Here is a 22500-nt window from a genome sequence, read left to right as displayed (position 1 = left end):
ATTGTAAGGTGCATTTGGCTAAAATATTCTAATGACAAGCATAATATGGTATACAGGTAGTATAGCATAGTAGTATAGTATAGTATAGTATAGTATAGTATAGTAGTAGTATTGTATGGCATGGCATAGTACAGCATAGTAGTATATTAGGCTTATAGTTTTGTGTAGCAGGGGTATAGAATGGCATGGCATTGCATTATATCATATTATAGTATAGTATGGCTTAGCATGGTGTGACATAATAGGCCCAAAGTACAGTGACCACCATGATTTATTTTACCTCATTGTGCCTATTTAATCAGTATTTGAGAACACATTATACGCCTCATCAATGTTTCAATAGATATGTAGAAAGGCCAACGAGACAGAGAGAGGTGGGACTTTGTTACTGTAGAACCACTGTCCCTGTGCTACAGCTCAGCTCAGCCAATCAGAACACACTGTTTCAAGACAACAGTGCTCCTTACTGTTGATCCAATGGCTTCATGGTTCTGTTCATTTTAGCCAATAGGCTACTGCGCCAAGTGTTGTTAACAAGGAAAAAGACAGCAACAACCAATGTTTATTGGAATGTATAACGCGGAACAAGAAGAGATGAAGGATGACCATTCTTTCTGTCTGATCGTTGTTCGTAGTGCAAAATGGCAGCCAGTGCAAGAAGGGAGGACATTTTGATCTACATTCTATTTCATTATTTACGAGCAAGGGATACTTTGTGTTTTTGACGGAAATAAGACAAAAACATACCAGTAGCAAAACAACACACACCGTAGTATTAAAAATAGGTAAAAGCTAGATAAATATCACAGTAGACGCCAGCTTCTGTCGCAGAATAAAACGACGAGCTTCGGAAATGAGCCACCAAAAATGTAACGCAAGAGGAACAATACATTTCAACTCCCCATGTTTGCAGTCAACACCAGCTGACCTTCCGTCTTGCTATGCCTCTGTACCAGACGAGCACATCTTCGCCTGTGTCTGGAGAGGTTGAAGTCCCTCATACCCCTTGGGCCGGACTGCAGTCGGCACACTACGCTAGGTCTGCTTAAAAAGGCCAAGTCACATATTAAGGTAAGACCACACTGGGTCACGCACTTGTTAATATTGGAGTTATGTCGCATATGCTTGTGTCAAAAAGGAGCAGGTGGAGAGCTAGGGCATTTTGTTTTAGGAAGCATACTAGTTTAGGACACATGTCATCATGTCAGTACAAGTAGAGCAAATGACCCTCCTGCTTCTCGCTGAAACCCTGACCATGGACTCACATTGGTAGTAAGACAAGATTCAATGGCACTTTAATCATCCCAGGTGAGTAATAACCCCATGTCATCATAGAGACGTTATCAATTATAGTTATAACACAAGGATACCAATTTTACTTAGCTTATTCTCCATCCGTTCAGTTTATACATGTAAATGGACAGCTATTAAGCCTGCTTGCAGGTAGACTATATATGCAGACATTTTTATGTCTTTCATCCCCAAAAATGTAAAATCTAAATTAGAGTAACTTAAAAAAAAAAATGCTGCATGACCACCTTTAAAGGCACCCAGTGCAACTTTCGAGGCTTAAAAATAAACATTCAATTTCTAGTCTTTTTTTACACGTAGTAAGTTTCAATAACTCCATACCATTACATACCGACATTTAAGCAGCAAAGATGAGACGTTGTTGTGTGGTGAGAACTGATACAAAATCGATAACAACAATGCCGCCATTTTCTTTATTTTTTGTAACCTACAATAAATAAAGCAGGCTTCCAGTCAATGGAAAAATGGCTTCTCCCCACCGGCGATTGTTGTTGTTTACGATTTTCTATCAGTTCTCACCACACAACGACGTCTCATCTTTGCTCCTTGAATGTCGATATGTAATGGTATGGAGTTATTGAAACTTACTACGTGTAAAAAAGACTAGAAATTGAATGTTTATTTTTCATTGAATGTTTACATAAAGTTGCACTGGGTGCCTTTAAATGAATCAGGACTGCTATCACACTAAAAAGTGAAAGTGCTAGCGTGAATACAACACATTTTGACCATTTGGTTGCCATGGCATACATAATGACAAGGCAAGAAGATGCAGCAAGGGATTTTTTGTGGTTTCAGAATATAATAAATAGAAGTAATGAAACCATCTATTGAGTTATAATAATCTTGAGGAACAATTGGTGTGGAAACCAGGTTTAGTTATTTTGTTAAGTTGGAAAGAGGTTCCAGGAAAGACTGGGAGGTCATTTTAATCCCTCGCTCTGCAGTTGAAAACCAACCTTAAAAAACCGGGGCACAGAACCAGTCATCTAAAGTGTGCTAAAAAGACAATGGTGGGAAAAAGTGCTCCATGCTTGCCTGCTAGTCAACATGTCGTGCAACCATTTCTTGTGCACTGAGAAGACATTGTGTTTGTGGAAAACTTAGCAATGAGTAATACTTTAACAGCCAATATTGTGTTGCGGAGAGGAATTCTTGTGACAATGAGATTTATTCACAGCGAGTTTGGTTATGGGCCTTGTTTTAGCCTAGTGGTTTACAAAACATGCCATTAAATCATAAACTACAGCAATGTAAAGGCATTCAAATTAATTTTGGATACATGTCATCAAGTAGCAGTTTAGGGTTCAGGGCATTCTGCTCAAGGATGCCTACAGGTTATACTGTTGACAATGAGGGTTGAACCCAGAATCTTTCGGCTAGGAGCCACTCTAACAATCTGTCTCTTCCTTTTCTCTGTCTCCTACATCTCACTCGCCATCCCCTCCACACATCCCCCTCTCTCCGATTCCAGAAACTGGAGGAGGCCGACAGGCGAAGCCAGCACCAGCTGGAGAACCTGGAGAGGGAGCAGAGACACCTCCAGAGGCAGCTGTCCAACCTCAGTCCATCAGGGGACCGGGTGTCCATGGACACTCTGAGCTCCATGTTGGACTCCTCCGACCGCTCAGAGGATTCTGATCGAGGTGAGTCAATCACAATTAACACTTTCTATCTATTGTTATCAAGGTGTGTGAGAGAGACGGTTGAGCGAGGCAAGTGAGTGAGTGACAGAGGGAGAGGGAGAGAAAGAGAGAGAGGTCGGGAGGGAGTGAGAGAGATAGAGGGAGAGACGGGGCTCGATAGTTTTGAGACCAGTGAAAAGGTTCTGGGTTTGAACCCCAATGTACGTAGCCTAACTTGGGCGAGATGCCCTAACCTAGCCTGGCTATAGCCAGACCAAGCCCAATCGTAGATTGCACGTTGGTCTGGGTAGGCTGCTGCCTTTTTCTTCAGCAAAAGAGGCGTGATCAATGGGCCTAGTTCAAATGGCTCTGTACTCAATTGGCTGCTTGCCGTCGCATCCCTGTCGTCATTGTGTTAAACCAGCCATTAGCGCGCCAGGGGGAAAAGCCAGCTTGTGATTGGCTCCCGCAAAAACATATCGAAACTAGAAAGAAATGTATTGCTCTTCTCCAGACCCTTCTGCAGGGCGAACTCAAATCGCCGCCAGAATGGGCGGGGCTACACAGTCTAGCCCTAACCCCCTAGCTGCTCCTTACTGACCTGTATCTTGTCTTATTTCACAGAGGACATCGAAGTGGACGTGGAAAGCACAGAGTTCTCCCAGGGCGAGATGGACAGCATCAGCCTCAACGGGGGCAGTGACCTGGATGACCAAAGCAGCAGGCAGAGCCTGGCCAGCGACGAAGGATACTCCACCTGTAGTCTAAAACTCGCCTTCTCGGCTTAAAGGAAAAAACACACAACCATGTCCATCAATTCCTCTCCAGCTGCTGCTGTCTCAGAGAGCTTTCACACACGTCTCACACAGTACATATACTCCTTCCCGAGGAGAAACCAGCCTGAAACCTTCCATCTCTTCACCGAAATAACTATCTTCATGAGTGTTCGGTTTTTCTGTCGAAAGTTCCCGATAAGTTCGATCCACTTAAATTCTATCGACTATTTGTTTCCGAATTTCCTCAAGTCCTGATCAAAGCCATTTACTACAACGAAGACTCAAGTCAACGTAATCATACATAGTCTATTTTAATATAAACCCCCCCAAAAAAACGCATCTTCTGAGTTTCTAGGAAGTACCCTACGTCTCATTCGTTCCACTTGCACGAACCAATCCTGACGGAAAGCCACGAAAGTACATGCCCTTTATCAAATCCTTGCAGTAGTAAACCAGTACACTGTAATGTAATCCTATGTACTTACTTAAATACCAGCGGCCAACAACCAGCTAGAAGCTCACCAGATATTAAAAAACAAACAATCTAGTTTGCTTTGTAATAATACGGTCCAACCCGAGACATTATATCCAAACAGCACTTCTTGTCGTTCACTAAGTCAACGGGAAGGGATACAAAATCTGCATTCCAACAGAATTGACATTTCTAGAGACTTCTGCCTTGAGATCTAACACCACCTGAGGGTTTGGGGGCCAAGGGCCCCCACCTTCTGTGGGACGATTTGGGGGGGAGGGGTTAGAACAGGTAGCTGACATGTGATTTAATTTATTTTGCAAATAGTTGTGTAGTATTTATTTTTGCTATATTTAATTTGTTATTTAGCCAATACTTGGACACACTTGAATTGGAAGGACAAAAGCACCCTGTGATTTTAATTTATTGCTCATTATGTGCTGAATATTACAGGACAAAATATGGCCACCATTCTACTACGTATGTAGTGCTACAAGGCAGCCTCAATTTGTTTAAAAAAAACACGCAATGGTCTTTTGTCTAAATTATGATTTACATCTCATGCCAATTTGTACAAGACATGAAACCATTATATTAAACAGTAATAAGCTACTTTGCCTTGTCGAAGCACAAGAGTCGAGCAATAAGTTGTCCAAATTTGTACGGTTGGCTGTGTTTGGCACGCCACCTGCCCCAACCCAAAATTAAATTCAATGTTTTTTGTATTTGCTACAATGGTACCAGAACATAATCACTGGTAGAGAAAAAAAATGATTGTAATGAACAAAAGCTATGGTGCATGTGTTTTGAATGTAATCTTTTCATGTAAGTTTTATGCTATGATTTTACAAGTCTTCAAAGATGTCTGGAGCATGAACATTAGAGAAAAAATAACCATTTAATTGTATGTTCAGTCGCATCTTTTTCTATTGTAGCCGAAACGTATTATTACGTTGGAATATTCCTTTCGACACTACCCATGAATTAAAAAAATATATATATATACACACACCCAATTGCACTGGTAACCTCCTCTACCCAAAGAAAACCAAATACATTTGAGTATACCACCACCTATCAACAAACTATTGTGAAACGAGTCTGATGTAGATCACCAACACCACCAAATGTGTCTTAACATGGCTAATTGACTTAATTGCACAAATTTCCTTGCTAACAAGTCTTTTTCCACATTTTGTTATTTGGGGGAAAATTGTAAAATGCACTATGAAGAAGACTTGACCGTCGAAAGCACACCAAGGATGTTCCTGTGTGCTACAAATCAGCCAATCGGAGGCGGCGGCTTCTGCACAACATACTGCTGGTTCCCTTCCCTGCTTGTATGCTATGGTTCCTAACAGCTGTCCCTGGAATCGTAATAAAAATATCACACTCGCAACGCTGGTCAGAAGTGGTATGTTTGTATGGTGTGGGGGTTAACTTGATTGGTTTACTATATTTTCAGTGAATCCCAAATGGGTTATTGCTTTGATCCAAATTATTTTTCTTCCGCTGGTGGGTTTACTTTCCATTTCTGCATAATATTAACCATTAAATCAGTCAAAACAAGGGTTTCACTCACTCAACCAACGTGTGGTTCTGAAATGCCTGATGAGACGTGTTACCTGCCCTGTTTTAAGTTTACCCATGAGCAGAAACAAATTGAAGAGAATAAATATTTTGCAAGGAAAACAATTGTCTTTTAATAATGGATGTACAAAAAAATAACAAGTCTGGTTTTGTTAAAATTCTGCATCGTAAAGCAGGCCTCACAAAACGACAAAGTCATGGCATGTCCAACCGACAAACATCGACTTCTTAATACAGGCAGCAACCAATTAAATAAGTTACACAATCCCAGCCACATGTATGGTTTTCTGTGGTCTCCACATACATACACAACAGGTGAATATGGTGAAAATCAGGTATCTATTATTTCCTTTACAAAAAATGTCCACGATTTAAAACTTTTTTTTCCCGCTCTGTCTATATAATATAAAAAAGTACTTCAGTAAATCAAGCAATGGTGTACAGAAATGTATTCTCCAAGACTCAAGGAACGTAAATCATATGACCACATGGAAACATCGACCCAGCCAGTATACAGTTGGATGAACATTATTTACACAACACGACGGGTCACTGGGGCATTAAATGTCTGACGTTGAATTTCGATGTGTCGTTGTACACCGTCATCGGTTTGTCTGCGATACCACACGTTCCCACTCCTACCTTGCCGTCAACACTTTCTGGAGATGCAAATATACTCCTTTTAACCTATGAGGCACAAAAAAGGAGACTTCATTAGTCAATATCATCCTGAGACTTTTGATATCGTTAAATTAATAGAATTGTAATATATATAAATATGAAAAGGCTTTCTTTCAGAGAACCAATCGATAAATGCTTCATAGATGTTGACATCTCTACTAGCAAGCACAGGACTCAACAATAGTGTAAACTGAAACGTTCAACTTTGCTCCCAAAACACAAAATGTATTACATTGCATTGATTGTGTAAATAGTGTGGCACAGCAATTGCATCTAGTGCGACTACCCGTCAAACATCAACAACAATCTGACCAATTGAAAGATAACTTTATCAAAGTTATCTCTTTGTACAAAACACAAAAATTATATCAAATCAGTATGTTCTTATGGGAATCACTGCAACCAAAGCTAAATCACATCAACAACTGAACATGTTTGCAATTGTACTGGTGGTATTTAAAACCAAAAATAACAAATGCCTACTTTCCTCTATTCTCACAAAAGATATTTGAATAGTTTGAAATACGTAAATGGTGTTGCACCACAGTAGTGGAAAAGTCCATAGAATTTAGACAACAATGTAACTGTTCAAATTGATAGTATTCTTTACGGTTTATTCAACAACATTCAGCTTTTGATATATACAACCAGTCAGTGCACACGCATACGATCACACAAAAACCTACCTGTCCCTTTTTGTTCTTGGAGTAAGCTTTGTTATTGAACTGCTGCCACTTCGACTTCTGGTCCTCCCTTTCCTGCTCCAACTCCTTCATCCTCAGGACCTTCTTCTGGGCTTTCTTCTTCTTATACTCCCTCTGTTCTGCTATCTGCTCCTTCCTGGAATCAAGAGTGACAACAGCAACTATGTTCACAAGGTGTGAAACCCCCACCATAATCTTCTTCACCATCATCATCATCTGACAATTTTTTTAAAACACAACGTTGAGTGTTGTGGTCAAGGTTAGCAGGTATTGGACAACTGAAAGGTTTTGGGTTCAGGCCCTGCCTGTGCCCCGTCTACCTGCTCCTTAAAGACAGGAATCTCGGGTCGGCTTAGCTCAGGAGGTAGAGCAGTTGTCTTGTAACCGAAAGGTTGCTAGTTCGATCCCAGAGTGTTCGAGTGTTGATGTGTCCCTGAGCAAGACACTTAACCCTAACTGCTCCTGACGAGCTGGCTGTCGCCTTGCATGGTCGACTCTGCCGTCGGTGTGTCAATGTGTGTATTAACTGATGTAAGTCGCTTTGGATAAAAGCGTCTGCTAAATGCCCTAAATGTAAATGTATCTAAAATGCAATGTGTGCATCACTTAGAATGAAAGCACCAGCTAAAGGACTGAATAGTACATGGAACCATTGATGAAAAGTGCTCAGCCTACCAGCGAGCCCCACTATGACAACAGCTGCAGGTAAGTGAAGGTGTAGGTGGGAACGAGCTGATGAACCATACCTTGACTTGGGCTTGCCGTCTTCATCGCGGAGCTTGCCCTCCTCCAGGGGCTTGAGGTGCTGCAGGGGGATGACCTCTGCGTTGCCGTAGCTGATGAAGGTTATGGCCGCCGTGCCGTTCTCCTCGTCTATCTCCTCGATCTCAGCGTCGTACACCCTGTCAAAGAATCACGTCTGTAAGCAGGTGAGTAGGAGTTGACTACCATGCCCCACGTCATCCAACTATCCACTACGGTAACATGGTAAAAATATAGTGAATTATGATAGCATAAGTTGGTCGTGGCATATATTTCCAAATTGTTTATTTAGATCTGAGTTTATGTATTTGTTAAGCCCTTTTGCAGTTTCTAACACTGAATTACATCTTAATTAAAATATTTGATGCCTAATACTTTTAAGTACGCAATATGTGCTTATTAATCTATTAAGACATCTGATTTACTATAAAATAAATGCAATATGTGGCCGTGTGTGAAAATGTAAGCCCATTCAGTGACGATGAATCATAATTAATGCATCACTGAGAATAATCAATGAGATTAACAATAAATGATTCATTGCCCACCAGCCTCCCCGTCAATATTCCCATAGCGTTCAAGTGTTAAGGTGAACACCTAGAACTAGTCAGATGATTCCCACACAGGCTACAGTGAGAAGAGAGCAGCTGACACTCACTGTCCGTCCTGGCTCCAAACAGCCATACAGCCATCGCCAACCTTCCAGTTGTGTTTCAGCGGAGCTGCGTCTGAGCTGTTGGTACTGGACGTGCTGTCAACCGGCTGAGCTGCAAGCAAGTCCTTAGTCAACTCAATGACTTCCTAGAAATAAAAGGAATGAAGTCCAGAAGTTACAATATATTATAAATATAGAACGAAATGTCATGTGAATGCAACAGGTTTGTTTGTTTTTGTAACACATAAATACAACACATTTATAATAAGTGCATTAATAATCCAGTAGATCTTATGATTAATTTGAGCCTACTACAAGCACCTGTAAATCTTTCTGTAGTTTGAGCAGATCTTCATTGTCCTCGTCGGTAGACAAGGCAGCTTCCACCTGCTGTAGTTGGGCCTTGTAACTGCTCAGCTGTTTCACTAGGTCGTCTGACATCTAAACAGAGGGAAACATACAAAACAGTTAGTTGAGAACACACGGGCTGATGCCTAACATCACAAAGGCTAGCACTGGGCTAACACCAGGTTAGCATCTATGAATTCCGTGAATAAAGCAGTAAGTTAGTGCGTGTCAAATTGGGATATGGATTTGACGTTTATATTAAATGAAATAACCACTGGGTACATCAACTAATTTCGAATTGATTGATATTTCTGGGTAGTATTAGAGAGGTCGGCAGTACGGCAAAGGCCTAAGTTAGCATATGTTAGCTACTGCTACTGCTAATGTCCCATTAAAGCGATGACATAACCATCAAAAACATACAAATCGAGGCAATTGACTTACCTTTGTATTATTGTTGTTCTATGTTGTGAAAATAGTGAGCATCAAGATCTATATTGCCTAATTTCCGAAACCGATTGACTCGGGGACAAACAACAACTCGGCCTGCTTATCAACCGACAGTCCGACACAGCTTTTCAGGTAATGTGCAGCTGAACCATCGCGAGAGTTTGGTGGTCTTCGAGGAGGAAATCAGGTTGGATCTATGGTTGAGAGACGCTAGGGGGAGTTACGAACTCTGTGCTCAAATGGCCTACAATAAAAAAAAAATAGGCAAGCTACAATTTATGAATTGTGCCCTGTGTGTTAACCAGCTATACATGGTGGCATTACAAATATATCCATTTCATCAGATCAGTTATTATTTCATTATTGTATGGTTGCTATGATTATTTATTTGTCAGGAAATTTATAGAAAGCGCATTAGAATCAATTAGAAATGTATCATGGGAAATGGAATGCAGGCAACACACAAACAACTGACAAAGCAGAATACCAAATGCTTTATTTTGAGTCTCCATTATCCCTTTTCCTGCAATTAGGGTTTTGTAACATGGCATGTTTAATACAGCCATAGCTTGGCTCTTAAAACATGATTTACAATAATCACTAAGAATCCCAAAGCAGGCTATATAACTATTATTGTACCACAATTAATAATGTATGCCCAAAAACCAGAGCTAATTTCAACATGTCAGCTTTTATATATGTGACAACGTACCTAATAAAACTATACTTTATGAGCCATATGGCAGATGCTCCTATAGCTCTTACAAATCCTCTGCTTTTAGCTTTCTCTATCTCCTCTAATCAACCCTATTTTAAACAGTTTGAAACCTTAACTGGTGTTCCTCACAAAATGTCCCAAAAGTTCTAAGGCATTTGTTGGGGTGTGTGTGGATGATGGCTGGTTTAAGCAGCCTCACCTGCCCAGTCTGATTGGACTCTAGGGCTGGGTGAGGCTGCACCACTGTTGCACATTGAGCAATCAGTGTTGATAGGTTAAACCAGCCATCTCCACACACAAACTCAAATGGCAGTGGCCAACCGCCGGGCATGTTTATTAACTACAATCGTTACAACAAACCGGATTCAACATCACTACCCTGTCCTTTAATTAGAGGAGCCCAGAAAAGCCACCGAGGTCGAGAGTGGCAGCCACCCAGCCACCATGTAGCAGGGACCTTTTTACTGCATTAAAGATAGATTTGAAAATAAAATATTCAGTGTATTTGATTAAATTATTGCTGAGATTGACATTGGGTGTTAGGATTCAATAAACACACAAACAACCCACCGAACAAATCTTTTTCCTCGAAGGCATCTAAAAATAGCATGGTATATTTGTATATGATGTTGTGTACATCACGTTAGAGTCACTTCCCCTAAAGAGGGTGGACTATGAATGGGGGTCAGGATAGGATAAGAGGCCCCGCATGCGTGTTGTGCGTGCCCTCATTCACAAGCCAATCACAATCATGGTAAACAGAAGATTGCGTCATTGTTATTGTCGTGGTTCGTGGGCTTCTGTTTTATTCTACAAGGTGGACGTGGTATTCGTACATGCATTCGGTTTAAATTGTGTTGATCTCGACCGGAGACTAATAGAGTTCGTACAATATGTCGGTTTCGAAGGAGATTTCCTCGGAGGAGTTACAAGGTAGGAGATGCATAAGTTGTGGCAAGGGAAGAACGTTGTGAACCTTCTGGGAAACAGCCGATTCATGCACACACTGTGGAAAATAGATAAGGGAAATTTGAAAAACAAAAATCATTGCATCCAGTATTTTACAAAGCTAGCAGCTATCCCAGTCTATCAACCAATTCGATTGATTCACCTTGCGTTATTATCATGAGCTCTGATATTGCGATAACATGAACAGATTATTCATATTACCGTTATGATTGTTTTACCACCGTCAACCGCATTATTGGCGCATTGTTCTACGTGCTAATCTGTAAACCCTTTCGTCTCCCAGGTTCTTGGGTAGAGCTAAGCTTCAGTGGTTCAAGCTCCCACACGACGGGTTCCCAGGACGACCAGGGGGAACAGAGCCCATCCTCAGGCCTGGAGGCTGACGTAGAGAACATGCTTCTGGAAGCACAACATGAGTCGGCCAGAAACAGCTCAAAGGGAAGCTCTCATTGTAACAGGTTTGTGTGGATGGCAAATGCACACCTTGGATTTCACCCTCCCCTATTGTGAATGAATTTAAACATGAAACTTTCTGTGCTTTTATCAAAACAGCCCACTCCGATCACAGACTCCCCTTATACTGTGTAAGGGATCGGAGGCAAACAGCTCACAGGTAAAATCCATACAAATCAATGAATATGGAATATATGAAATATTTATTATCTTCAGTCACCCAGTAGATTACGTTGCAGTGTTTGGTTAAGTGCACTCCATATATATATAATATAACACTTCCACATCATGATAACATCTGTTGTGCCGCAACACATTATGTATCCATTAAAGGTGTTATTGATTTCTGCAGTCAGAAGAAGACTTCCAAGAAAGGAGGCGTGAAGTGGAAAACCTGATGGTCAGGAACGCAGACTGGATATGGGATTGGTCTAGCCGACCCGAGAACAACCCGCCCAAGTAGGTTGACCGTAATGTAGGCCTGCCCGCATCCGTCAAGTAATTACTTCAATGCACCATCACCACAAACAAAATAATGCTAAAAAACAGAAAGCAATGCAGTTTCTTTCATGAAAACTACGATAGTAGCCTCAAGAATATATAAACAGCCATTACAGTTTTTCATTTAGCAGCGGATACCTTTATCGAAAGTGATTGATAAAAGAGGCTGAGGACAACAGAAGCCTACAATGAAAATGTGAGTTGATACAAAAAAAAAATACAAATAAGTTAGCATGTAGACATTAAACCTCAACCTGAATTCATATAAAATGGTTATCCATTTAAAGAAGAAAGGTCCTGAAATTAGCCGTACCATTGCTTGTCTCATCAAACAGAGACAAAAACAGATAATCGCTAGAGTTTCGTTCACTAATAGCAGACAGAGGGCGCTAGCGTTTCTCACCAATTACACTCGAAGTATGGCTCTAAAATCGCAACCACCTTCAAAGGAGAACCATCCTGCTAACCTCGCCTTTTTAAAAAGGCTTTCAGGTTATTTTCTGGGGTTGGGCCCCTGGAAACGCCCCTGAAACCGAGTTTCAACAAGCATAGGACAGGTGTGTCGCAGCTATGCTTAATAAGCAGGTCAAACCATCACGGCCAATAATATAATATTATGCAAGCAATAGCATGTGTTTAATCGAGAGGGAGTCTTCTACAATACAAACCAAATCTACAAGTGGTGTTGGTTCTACAATGGGTGTTAGGAGGTTGGCTCCCCTCTAATCGTATTATGAGGCGTGGAGCCTGGGCCCGGCAGGGGGTGTGTGGATGGGACGCGGATGCGATGCCATTAGTGAGGCACCTCTGGCGCGTTATTAATCCATAATTGATGCGTCTCTCGGCAGGGAGTTCCTGCTGAAGCATCCCCCGCCGCGGCGCTCTGCCTCCTCCCTCAGCATCAGGAACACCCGGGTGATGAAGAGTGGGGGGGTCCTCTCCCCTCACTTCCTGAAGCTCTTCCTGCCCTCGCTCGTTGTTTCACACATACTGGCCATTGGCCTGGGGTAAGCACTGCATAGTAGTAATACAACTACAATAATATTAGTAATACTTTTATATTGTAATTTATAAGACGCTGGAATACAAATTGACATCGAGTGAATTCAGATACATGAGATTGAGAAGCAGGTAGATGTTAGGATCCCTTGCTCTAGGATGCCTACAGGTTAGGATGTGTACACACGGAGAATCAAACCCAGGACCCTTGGAATTGTTCGCGCTCTCTTCGGCAGAATTGTGACTGATTTTGTATTTTTTTCCTTCTTGTGCAGGATCTACATCGGGAAGCGTTTGACCTCACATAACACCTACTGATTATGTTGCTGTTTTAAGCTCAGGACAACTCCGGTCATGCCGGGTTGGATTGCGCAACTAGGCATGCGTCAAAAACTACAAACAAAGCAAAAAACAAGGAGGAGAAGAGACAGCTGTGTGTCATGCTTGGGTTTGGCCGATTCCTCAATGCTCAACGGTTTAGGGTGAGGTCCCAAGCTCCAGTCATTGCTAAATCACATCGTCGTATTCATGAATATGTCCCCACACACACACTCGCTATAACTCCAAAACACCAGGCCTGGCAATGACCTTTTTGCCATTTCCTGCTCCCTCAAATGTGCACGAATAGGAACTGACATGGAAAGCTGTCAGTTCCTGTTATAGTGGGGGGAAAAAGATGATGGTTGCCTCAGAGTGATCTGCCATCCAGTTGATTGCTTCGTTGTTGTTTTTTTGTTGCATTTATCATGTTTTGCTCCGTTGTCTATGGGATCTGCTTATTTTAAGAATGGTTATTATAAATAATTATAAATGATTCACATGTAAAATTGACAATGCAAGCAAAATGTAATCAGACTTTGTATATTGAACTGTGATTGTGTCTTCCATAAGCTTTAAATGGACCTTTGTTTTCAAGCTTTTACTCAAGGCAATATTAAAAAAGGTAAATGTTGAAGAGGATTCCTTTCCTAAATACAGAAGTGTTAGACGATTAGAATTTCCTGTCTGGTTTAATCGAGTCCATCTGTTCTTATAAACAAGAGAAAGCGACTATCCTATCAAAGAGGTTCTGGACTACATGCAGATTAACACAATAAGATTTTTATTTAACTTTGGTCAAAATAATGAAACAAGTGAATACATTGTCACCATGTTAGGAATCAATGGACAAAGACAATGCATCGTTATGTTCGCTTTAATGTCATTTTATGATCCGTGTAGTCAATCTTCATTTTTGCATTCACAACTAGAGAGAGAAGAGCCACATTTTTAATATGCAGTTCAAATTCGAGTGACATCCCTAACAAAATGAATAAGAGCACGTGAAGGAAGCCAGTCTAAGAGTCCTACTTAACGTGAGATGGAGGCACTCTTTATTACAACGGCAATGTGTGCAGTTTTCCCCTCTTTATGTGTGTTTTCATAGACGGCCACGCATAGCAGCGGTATATGAGGACAGAACTATAAAACAGGATTCCAAAATAATGCACATGAGGTTTGTAAAAAAGAAAACGACTGGGACGCAAAGTAGTAGCGGTCACTGATAGGAGATAAGTATTAAGGCTGTGGATTCCCTTTGCCCATCTACTGCCTTTCAGCCTCTCGCCGTCATCTTAAAACAACTTGAGAAAGAAATTGTCTGGACACAAACACATGATTGGCCGTCTCCGACAGTGGTTCTGAATTAGAGCCGCAAAACAGTTATTATTGTTTCTCCTTCCGATTTGAGTTCTGCTAAAAAAATTTAATTAAAATAAAAGACAGTGGTGTGACTGGACATTTTTTTCCAACCTCTCTACAACATAAAAACATGCAAAGCAATAAAGAACAACATGTTTAATACATACTTGTAGATTTAAAAACACATCTTTTAGTTTTAGTTTCTTTTATTATGTGGATGACAAGGTGTACTCGAGTAGATACAGTCAGTGAAATTATGTCACCATATTGACTGGGATAAAGTAAGAGGAGGAGGAGGAAAAAGGAGGAGGGGGGAGAACAGAAATGTCCACTTCCCACTTGGCATGACCATCTGCCACCAGTAGTTTTGGCCTGAATACACGACCAATGGGGGAATGTTACAGTTAGGCCTACCGGCCAGCAGTCCATGTGTGAGATGGGCCCGAACTCTTTTGCAACGGTGTTAAAACTTTGACAAGACGTCAACTCGTTTTTTTGGGGAGGGGGGCTTTTCCGAGGAGTTCGTTCGGTAAATGAAATGAAGGCTTTTAAATGTCAACACAAACACCAATGCGTTCGAGAGGGTCACCTCTGGGTAGGGGACGGGGAGAGAGGAAGCGGGGGAGGGGGAGTGCCAGTCTGTCAATCAGACCCACATTGGAATTACTGGGTCAGGGGGGGTGGTTGGGGAGGATGGGGCATGTTGATCAGCCCTGGTGCCAAAGGCAAAAAACAACCTAAGCTCAGACTTAAAAAAAATAAAAACAGGCCTATGGAGCTGGCCTATGAACCTCCTGTGGGAAAAGAAAGAAAAGGAGACGTGCTTTCGAATTCTTCCCCAGCAGGCAACCAGGGGCCGTTGCTTCTTATACAGATAGACAAGTAGTAGGCTTGACTACAACGGTACAAGTAAAAGCCCTATCCTCTGGAGCCCCCCCACCACCTCCGCAAATTAATTTTTTTAATCTTTGTCGTCTTCTTATTGTCTCCTAGTTGATTTTGTCCTGGAAAATGTACAGGTTGTTAGTGGCCGCCACGGCGATCACATTTTCTTTGGGGTGCCAGGCCGTGTGGAGTATCTTCTTGTTGAAGTCCAGGCTGTCCACGCTGATCTCGTCCTTCTTCCGCTTGCCCCCGGTGGACACCTTGCGGGGTTTCAGCGTGGCTCGTGGTTTGCTGCTCTCCCGGGACGCCTCCAGCGTGATGTCCCGTCGGGTGTTGCGGTCGAACATTCGGAAGAAGTTGTTGTACGACCCGGTCATGATGGCACTGAGAGAGAGAGAGAGCGAGAGAGAGAGAGAGAGAGAGAACCACAGAGTCTTTGTTTACACTCGACACAAAAGCTTGGTGTCAAACACAGAGAGGAATCCAAACATCCAAGAGGACAGTCAGAATGATTAAGGGGTCTTGAGAAACAACTAAAGAGAGTGTTATGAAAGAGGGAGACAGAGTGAGTTGTTATTTACACTTAACACATAAATGTCTGGCTGTTAAAAGCCACTCAAACATAGGAGAATCCAATCAATCAGACAATGGATTAGACAGGATGCAATACAACAAGCTATAAAAAGATGTATGTTACCTGTCACTGCCATTCCAGCAGCACTCAAATTTGTCAAAGATGCAGTCGTTTTCATACAAGGAGCACAGTTTACTGCGAAGGTATTCATGAACCTGAAACAAGAACAACATTACTTAGTCCATTATTTCATCAAACCAATTGTTAAAAATAAAACAGCACAATAGCTCATGCTGTTTAAAAAGGTACAATAATTCTTTAGATCACTTAGAACACTTTGATCAAACACTAAATGATAGAAAACTAGCAAATTCTATAGTTTTAATTGCCTTCTACTTGTTGCAGACAGACCCTGCAACAAGTTGTTAACATGTTTGCGATATATAAAACATGATGCAGTTCATTACGATGACCTACATCGTGTCCCATCTAGATCAGCTCTCTCCATGTTGCCCCGGGCCTCTTCACGCCATCCATTCACTACACACCAACAGTCAAAACACATGAGGCCACACCTGATACGTCTCCACGGGCCGGTTCTCCATGTTCAGGTCCCACACTTTGACAGAGAGGTAGTCCCGGGTCATCATGTAGCGTCCGCTGTGGCTGAACTTGACGTCCGAGATGGAGGAGATGATCTCCGAGAAGAAGGACCGGCTGCTTGGGTCCTCAGGCTCCTCAAAGACTGGGGTTCAATGGAATGAAATAGAGGGAAAAGGGGCTTACTTCATGGCACTGGATGTTAATATGGCACAAAGTCCAAACAAAGAAACCTTCAAATACTATTTCTTATTTCAACATTCCAAAGCAAGTTTATTATTTTCCATTTCTCTATTAAGATAAGGTAACATAAAATGTAAATTTCTTCAATATATTCAATACATACTTACACTTTGAGTGCCTGTCACAGAGCGCAGCCGCCCGCATGTCACAGAGACGGATGGTGCCTTTGCTACTGCTGTACACAAATACATTACATTGGTGTGGATGGCACTCTGCAGCCGTGATGACTTCCGTCAGTTCCTCCATGTTGGCAGGCTTGATGTCTACAATATCTGGGAGCGCAGCATTAAGGGCCAGACGAAGACGCACAGATACACATTCAAGAGTCCACCATACACTACAGCAACGGTGGTTTCCAACGCTTGTGGGATTGAGTCACAGGCCATTTTAAACCCTAGAACTTTGACTCATTGAACATGTTTGAGACCCCAACTTCTCTATTTTAGTGCATCCGCTGTCACAAACATCAATTATATTCTACGAAGTTACGAACATTGTGGGTAACAGCCATATCCCACTGATTGTTTGTGCATTGTGCTACACAAAGCAAGTCTATGTCAGCAAGTATATCAGCCATCTCCAGTGACCATATGCACACCGAGCAACCCAAAGTAGGGTCCAGACCCCACGGTAGGGAAACACCGCACCAGAGTATGTTCCTGACGCACGAGACTCATAAAGACATTTCTTTTGAAAAGGATACTGAAACTTCTGTCTGTGATTTCCAAGTGCCATAGATTTATTCTTAGGTCATCTGCGGAGAGGTACGTTTCATGGTCGCTATTTACAGAAATGGAATTAATGTGATAGGTGTGCGCGTTGGCGAAGATCCTGCGTGGGCTTGCCTCCACCATGAGGTCCATTGGCATCAGCACCGGTACCTGCGAGTCACCAACACCAGCGCAATAGGAAGACTTAAGTGGAGTCCACACTATTAAACTGCCTCCATTTTACCACCAGGTGTGATGAATGATTAGCCACTACAAGGCAGTTCAAAATCGACCATCTCGTGATGTTACACATGGGAGAGGCCGACCCTGATGTCTAATGGATAGTTAACCCTGTGACAAGCCTACCCAACGTTCCGTACCACCCGAGAGGCTGAGCTGTTTAATCATCCATTGATCACACATCCGGGTAGACACTCCCCCAGGATTTTGTAATGACTCATACTGCCCAATCAACATCACACCAGGAGGTAATATAGGGATCCTTTCAGCTATTGGGGGGATCCAAGTTCCAGACGTACCCGTAAAGAAGAGATCCTAAAGGGGTCTCGAAGCCGCCCCTCCTCGTCCTTCAGGTTATAACCCTCTGCCCGTTTGTCCCTTTCACTGATCTTCCACAATTTGATAGTTTTATCTGCACAAAAACGAGTTAAAGTGAGGTTAATAGAGAAAGCTGGCCAACGGTTATGTGACACAGTGCAATTTACTCCCATCTTTAGCATTGAGTCATTTAGCATATGCTTTTAAGCTAAAACAACCTTCAGTGATTTCAGATTCATGGAATAAAGGAGCAGGGTTAGGGTATCTTGGATAAGGATGCCTGAAGGTTGGGCTGTTGGCATCAGGGAAGAGCCCAGCACCTTTCGGCTGGGAGTCAAACACCCACAGGCCCTACACAGTCCATGCCCTTTAATGCTCACCATATAAAAGGTATTACCTTGAAACACAAAGAATTGAAAGCAGAGGTCCTACCATTTGTTGAGAGTAGAAAGTGAGCAGAGTTTTGCTGGGGTAGCCATCTTATTTTGTTGATTTTCTCTTCAATTTCTAAACTTTTCAAATAGTCAAACTCTGGTTCGTGACTCTGAAAAGTGCTATAGACATTGTACTCCCCACGTAGTTGTGGACGATTTTTTGACTGAGAGAAAGGAAAATGTACAAAACAAAACAATCATTATTATTATGCACCAACAAAGCAAACTGCACTGAATGGATCCACACCAGGACTATCGTTACAACCATAATACAATAATGTACCTCTTGTTCATGCTGAAATATCACTACTCTTCCTCCTTTATCCCCAGTTGCAAGCAATTCTCCAGAATAGTTGAATTCAACCGTGGATATTATGTCAGCTAGAAAAACAAAACAAAATACACGTCTCAAAATAGTCCAACACGCAAAAAATAAATGGTAGCAATGTTTGGTTAATTTCCTGCACATTCATGTGGTGAAGTTCCCACATGAACGTAAAGCCTCTGGCACTACAAATATATCTCAATGGCATGAGCCTTATCTAAGGTTGTACTGCATACTAGTTGTGTGATTCATTACTCTCATATGGCTTCAATGCCATGTTGAAGCCGTGCATTTGCGTATGTGTTTTAAGCATGTATCACTGTTGTGTGTATTTGTATGCACACAACATACATGGACGCAGCACAGTGACGTCAGGAACACGGTCGCTCCCTACAACTAGCTCAAGGCTAGCTACATAGCCCCCGAAATCTAATTGACCGTGCAAGGAAAATCGTTATTAATTACAATTAAAAACAAAACTGCACTGCCTTTCATGAATTGCATTGTGTCCAATTACGCACACCACACACATCTCATGATAGGATGCCCACACAAATCATTAAGAACCGACTTTTTTTTACCTAGCCTGGTAAGCTATCAGCTAGCCACTTACCTTCCGCAACATCTTCATCTATCGCCCCTTTCACTTGGGAGAAACACCACTGAAAATCATTTCCTCCTGAAACTCCTACAATAAAGAGACAATAAGCATCGCGTTAGCTCCACACTGGGGGGATGTTGCGACGCGTTGGGTCCAAACATGACCCCACAGTGACACAGTTTTGACAACTAGCCGCTTTATTAGCCGCTAGCGAACCTGGCGATCCAGGCCATCACATACACACATACACACATCATCTCTTTTAAAGTCCGTGTTTAAAAGTAGCCCACCTGCCATTGCTTCATTTAGCAGCTCTTGGGATACTTATTCAACCAATGCAGCTTTCTTGAGGGAATAGAGATAACATCCACAATCAGGGTGAGGACTGGGGAGTACAGATCTGTCAGACCACGGAGGAAATTATCCCAGATTTTTTTTTCGCTTTCAAAATGGCGCACAGTACATGGGCCGATGACGTCATACACATACACACACACACACACACACACACACACACACACACACACACACACACACACACACACACACACACACACACACACACACACACACACACACACACGCGCGCACAAAGACACGCATGGACGCACGCACGGAAGCACACGCACGAACACACATCCTGGCCTTCACAGCATCCATCGAGGATGTTGTCCTATAATAAAAGATTTGCGTCAAACTTTTGCTTGTCTTGTTCTGCTGTTGTTAATGTGATTCTACCATTTGTATCGGTTTGTATCATTTGCTCTGTTGCAACCCCTGCAATTCCCTCACGTGATTAAAAAGTGTTATTCTATCGTGTTATATTCTCTTATCTGTTGCATTCCACATTCAGTAGGCTGCATGCAATTTGGATTGGTAAAAATATATGCCTATTAGAGATATTCAAGATATAAATAGTTTCTCTCAGTAAAGCTCGTTAGGTAACAGGCAGACAAGATTTAGCAATGGCTATAATGAATAAATAATAAATTGCAAATATTAGAAGGCGTAGAGTAAAAATGTGTTGTTTAATGTTTTCTGTCATCTTTTTTGTTTTTACCTTTTTGATTATGTGTCCTGCCGTCAAAGCAAGGGGAGTTTACAGGTAGGCCTATCTATTTATTTTAATATGCGGTCTATGGGCGACATCTGGTGGACAAAAAGCAAAATTGGCCTATGTTTTCGATTTTCTGTGGGCGGTTTTGAATAACCAATTAAACATTTTCAAATTCTAATTAATGTTCGGCTTAAAAGAACGTAACCATATTTAAAATTGCGATAGAAAAATTATTAATACGTTGAAAAGTTAATATTCAGGCATATGTCTATTTTTTTCATCCCCTGCTTTCTGATATATATTAATTAAGCGAAAGGCTTTATTAAAGAATTTGCATGAAGCTGTCGACTTAATATTTTAATTTATAATACAATTAATTAATAAAAAAAGAATATGTAATTATTATTATTATTATTATTAGTAGTAGTAGTAGTATCGTAATAGTAGTATCGTAATAGTAGTAGTAGTAGTAGTAGTAGTAGTAGTAGTAGAAGTAGTAGTAATAGTAGTATTGTGTGTTTATCTTTCTGTAAAAACATATGATTGATTATTGATTATATATTAACATCATGAATTATACCTCAAGCTTTGATAAACAATTTCCATTTTTGTATAGAAATATTGAGTTATGAAAAATTTGATTGACTTAACATGTACAACATATATTGTTCAAGGCTTGTTCATTGGGATACATTAGCATTTGATTCAGTCAAACTTTCAACATTCAACTTTATCCTTTCATTAGCTTGTAACCGAGAATCAAATCCTTGCAGTAATGATGTCTCATTTGTTTGTTCTGCATAAAATAAAATCAAACCTCCACCAAATTGAATGTGTTCTGGATGGGTTGTATCAAATACTCCCCAACCCATCCAAGAACCCACCCTGTTCTATCGTTCTCTAATCACTTGTCCGGGGGGAGAGGGGGAGAGTTTCCCTGAGGGTCGAGAGACTGTGGAAGAAAAATACAGAGGAATGGAGTTTAAGAATCAGAAGAGATTTGATACATCACTACACAGCAGCCTAGAAACATCTTCTTTTTTTGATAAAGTGTGTTTGTAAGTGGCTGCTTTTGTACAAATAGAAAAAGAAAGAAAGAAAGAAAGAAAGAAAGAAAGAAAGAAAGAAAGAAAGAAAGAAAGAAAGAAAGAAAGAAAGAAAGAAAGAAAGAAAGAAAGAAAGAAAGAAAGAAAGAAAGAAAGAAAGAAAGAAACAAACAAAGAAACAAAGAAACAAAGAAACAAAGAAAGAAAGAAAGAAACAAACAAACAAAGAAACAAAGAAACAAAGGGAGAAAGGAAGAAAGGAAGAAATACTGATAATTAAACATTTCATAAGCATCGAAGGATTCTTTATGCAACAAATTCATACTCAGATAATACTGATAATATTACACACATACAATATGTCACTTACTTTTTTGAGTAGCAGCAAATCCTTTCCTAATTATCGAGAACTAATCAATATAACTGAATGATTAGTGGTCTTATTAGTCGAGAGTGAATGATAACACACAATCAAACAAAGAAAATATTGTGCCTGAACCCAATTAATTGTTCAAAACAATATAGGCTACAGCTTAATAGCTGTGTGAATAAGAATTACCTTATTTGATAAAAGGCGTGTGTGTGTGTGTGTGGGTGGGTGGGGGGGGGGGGGGTGTTTGTGTGTATGTGTGTGAGTGTACCTGTGTGTATGTGTGTGTTTCCATGTGTGTTTTATTTGTATGAGTATTTGTGTTATGTCTGTATCCTATTTGTATGTGTATGTATCATTTGTGTTTTATCAGTGTGTGTATGTTTGTTGTGTGTTTTATCTG

At 41.1% G+C, this 22500-nt stretch overlaps 4 protein-coding genes across 5 annotated transcripts in view; 2 read left to right on the top strand and 2 right to left on the bottom strand.

The window, feature by feature from the left end:
* mxi1 (max interactor 1, dimerization protein) overlaps positions 1-6119 on the top strand; it is an 8109-nt gene extending 1990 nt beyond the window's left edge. The window contains exons 4-6 of the mRNA XM_060073125.1: positions 957-1071; positions 2786-2957; positions 3561-6119. Coding sequence (XP_059929108.1) covers positions 957-1071; positions 2786-2957; positions 3561-3724 — 451 coding nt within the window. The 3' untranslated portion in view covers positions 3725-6119. The remainder of the gene's footprint in view (positions 1-956; positions 1072-2785; positions 2958-3560) is intronic.
* Positions 5861-22500, bottom strand: part of smndc1 (survival motor neuron domain containing 1) — a 147318-nt gene continuing 130678 nt past the window's right edge. For both annotated transcript variants that reach the window (XM_060073126.1, XM_060073127.1), the window contains exons 2-7: positions 9369-9452; positions 8898-9017; positions 8580-8722; positions 7906-8061; positions 7142-7295; positions 5861-6461 (exon numbers count right to left, since the gene is read on the bottom strand). In XM_060073126.1, the coding sequence (XP_059929109.1) occupies positions 6324-6461; positions 7142-7295; positions 7906-8061; positions 8580-8722; positions 8898-9017 (711 nt within the window). In that variant the 5' untranslated portion in view covers positions 9369-9452 and the 3' untranslated portion in view covers positions 5861-6323. The remainder of the gene's footprint in view (positions 6462-7141; positions 7296-7905; positions 8062-8579; positions 8723-8897; positions 9018-9368; positions 9453-22500) is intronic.
* On the top strand, positions 10822-13969 carry bnip4 (BCL2 interacting protein 4). Its single transcript, XM_060073128.1, has 6 exons — positions 10822-11025; positions 11345-11519; positions 11614-11674; positions 11867-11973; positions 12864-13022; positions 13290-13969. Exons 1-6 carry the CDS (start codon positions 10986-10988, stop codon positions 13330-13332), a joined length of 585 nt encoding a protein of 194 aa, XP_059929111.1. The 5' UTR covers positions 10822-10985; the 3' UTR covers positions 13333-13969.
* ppp2r2d (protein phosphatase 2, regulatory subunit B, delta) lies at positions 14194-20086 on the bottom strand. Its single transcript, XM_060073124.1, has 10 exons — positions 19915-20086; positions 19637-19711; positions 18982-19079; positions 18697-18862; positions 18246-18358; positions 17700-17877; positions 17104-17268; positions 16729-16898; positions 16277-16368; positions 14194-15963 (listed from the first exon to the last, which is right to left on the bottom strand). Exons 1-10 carry the CDS (start codon positions 19919-19921, stop codon positions 15684-15686), a joined length of 1344 nt encoding a protein of 447 aa, XP_059929107.1. The 5' UTR covers positions 19922-20086; the 3' UTR covers positions 14194-15683.

Source organism: Gadus macrocephalus, chromosome 15, assembly GCF_031168955.1.
Source record: "Gadus macrocephalus chromosome 15, ASM3116895v1".
Lineage (NCBI taxonomy): Eukaryota > Metazoa > Chordata > Actinopteri > Gadiformes > Gadidae > Gadus > Gadus macrocephalus.
This window is presented reverse-complemented; position numbering and strand designations above follow the sequence as displayed.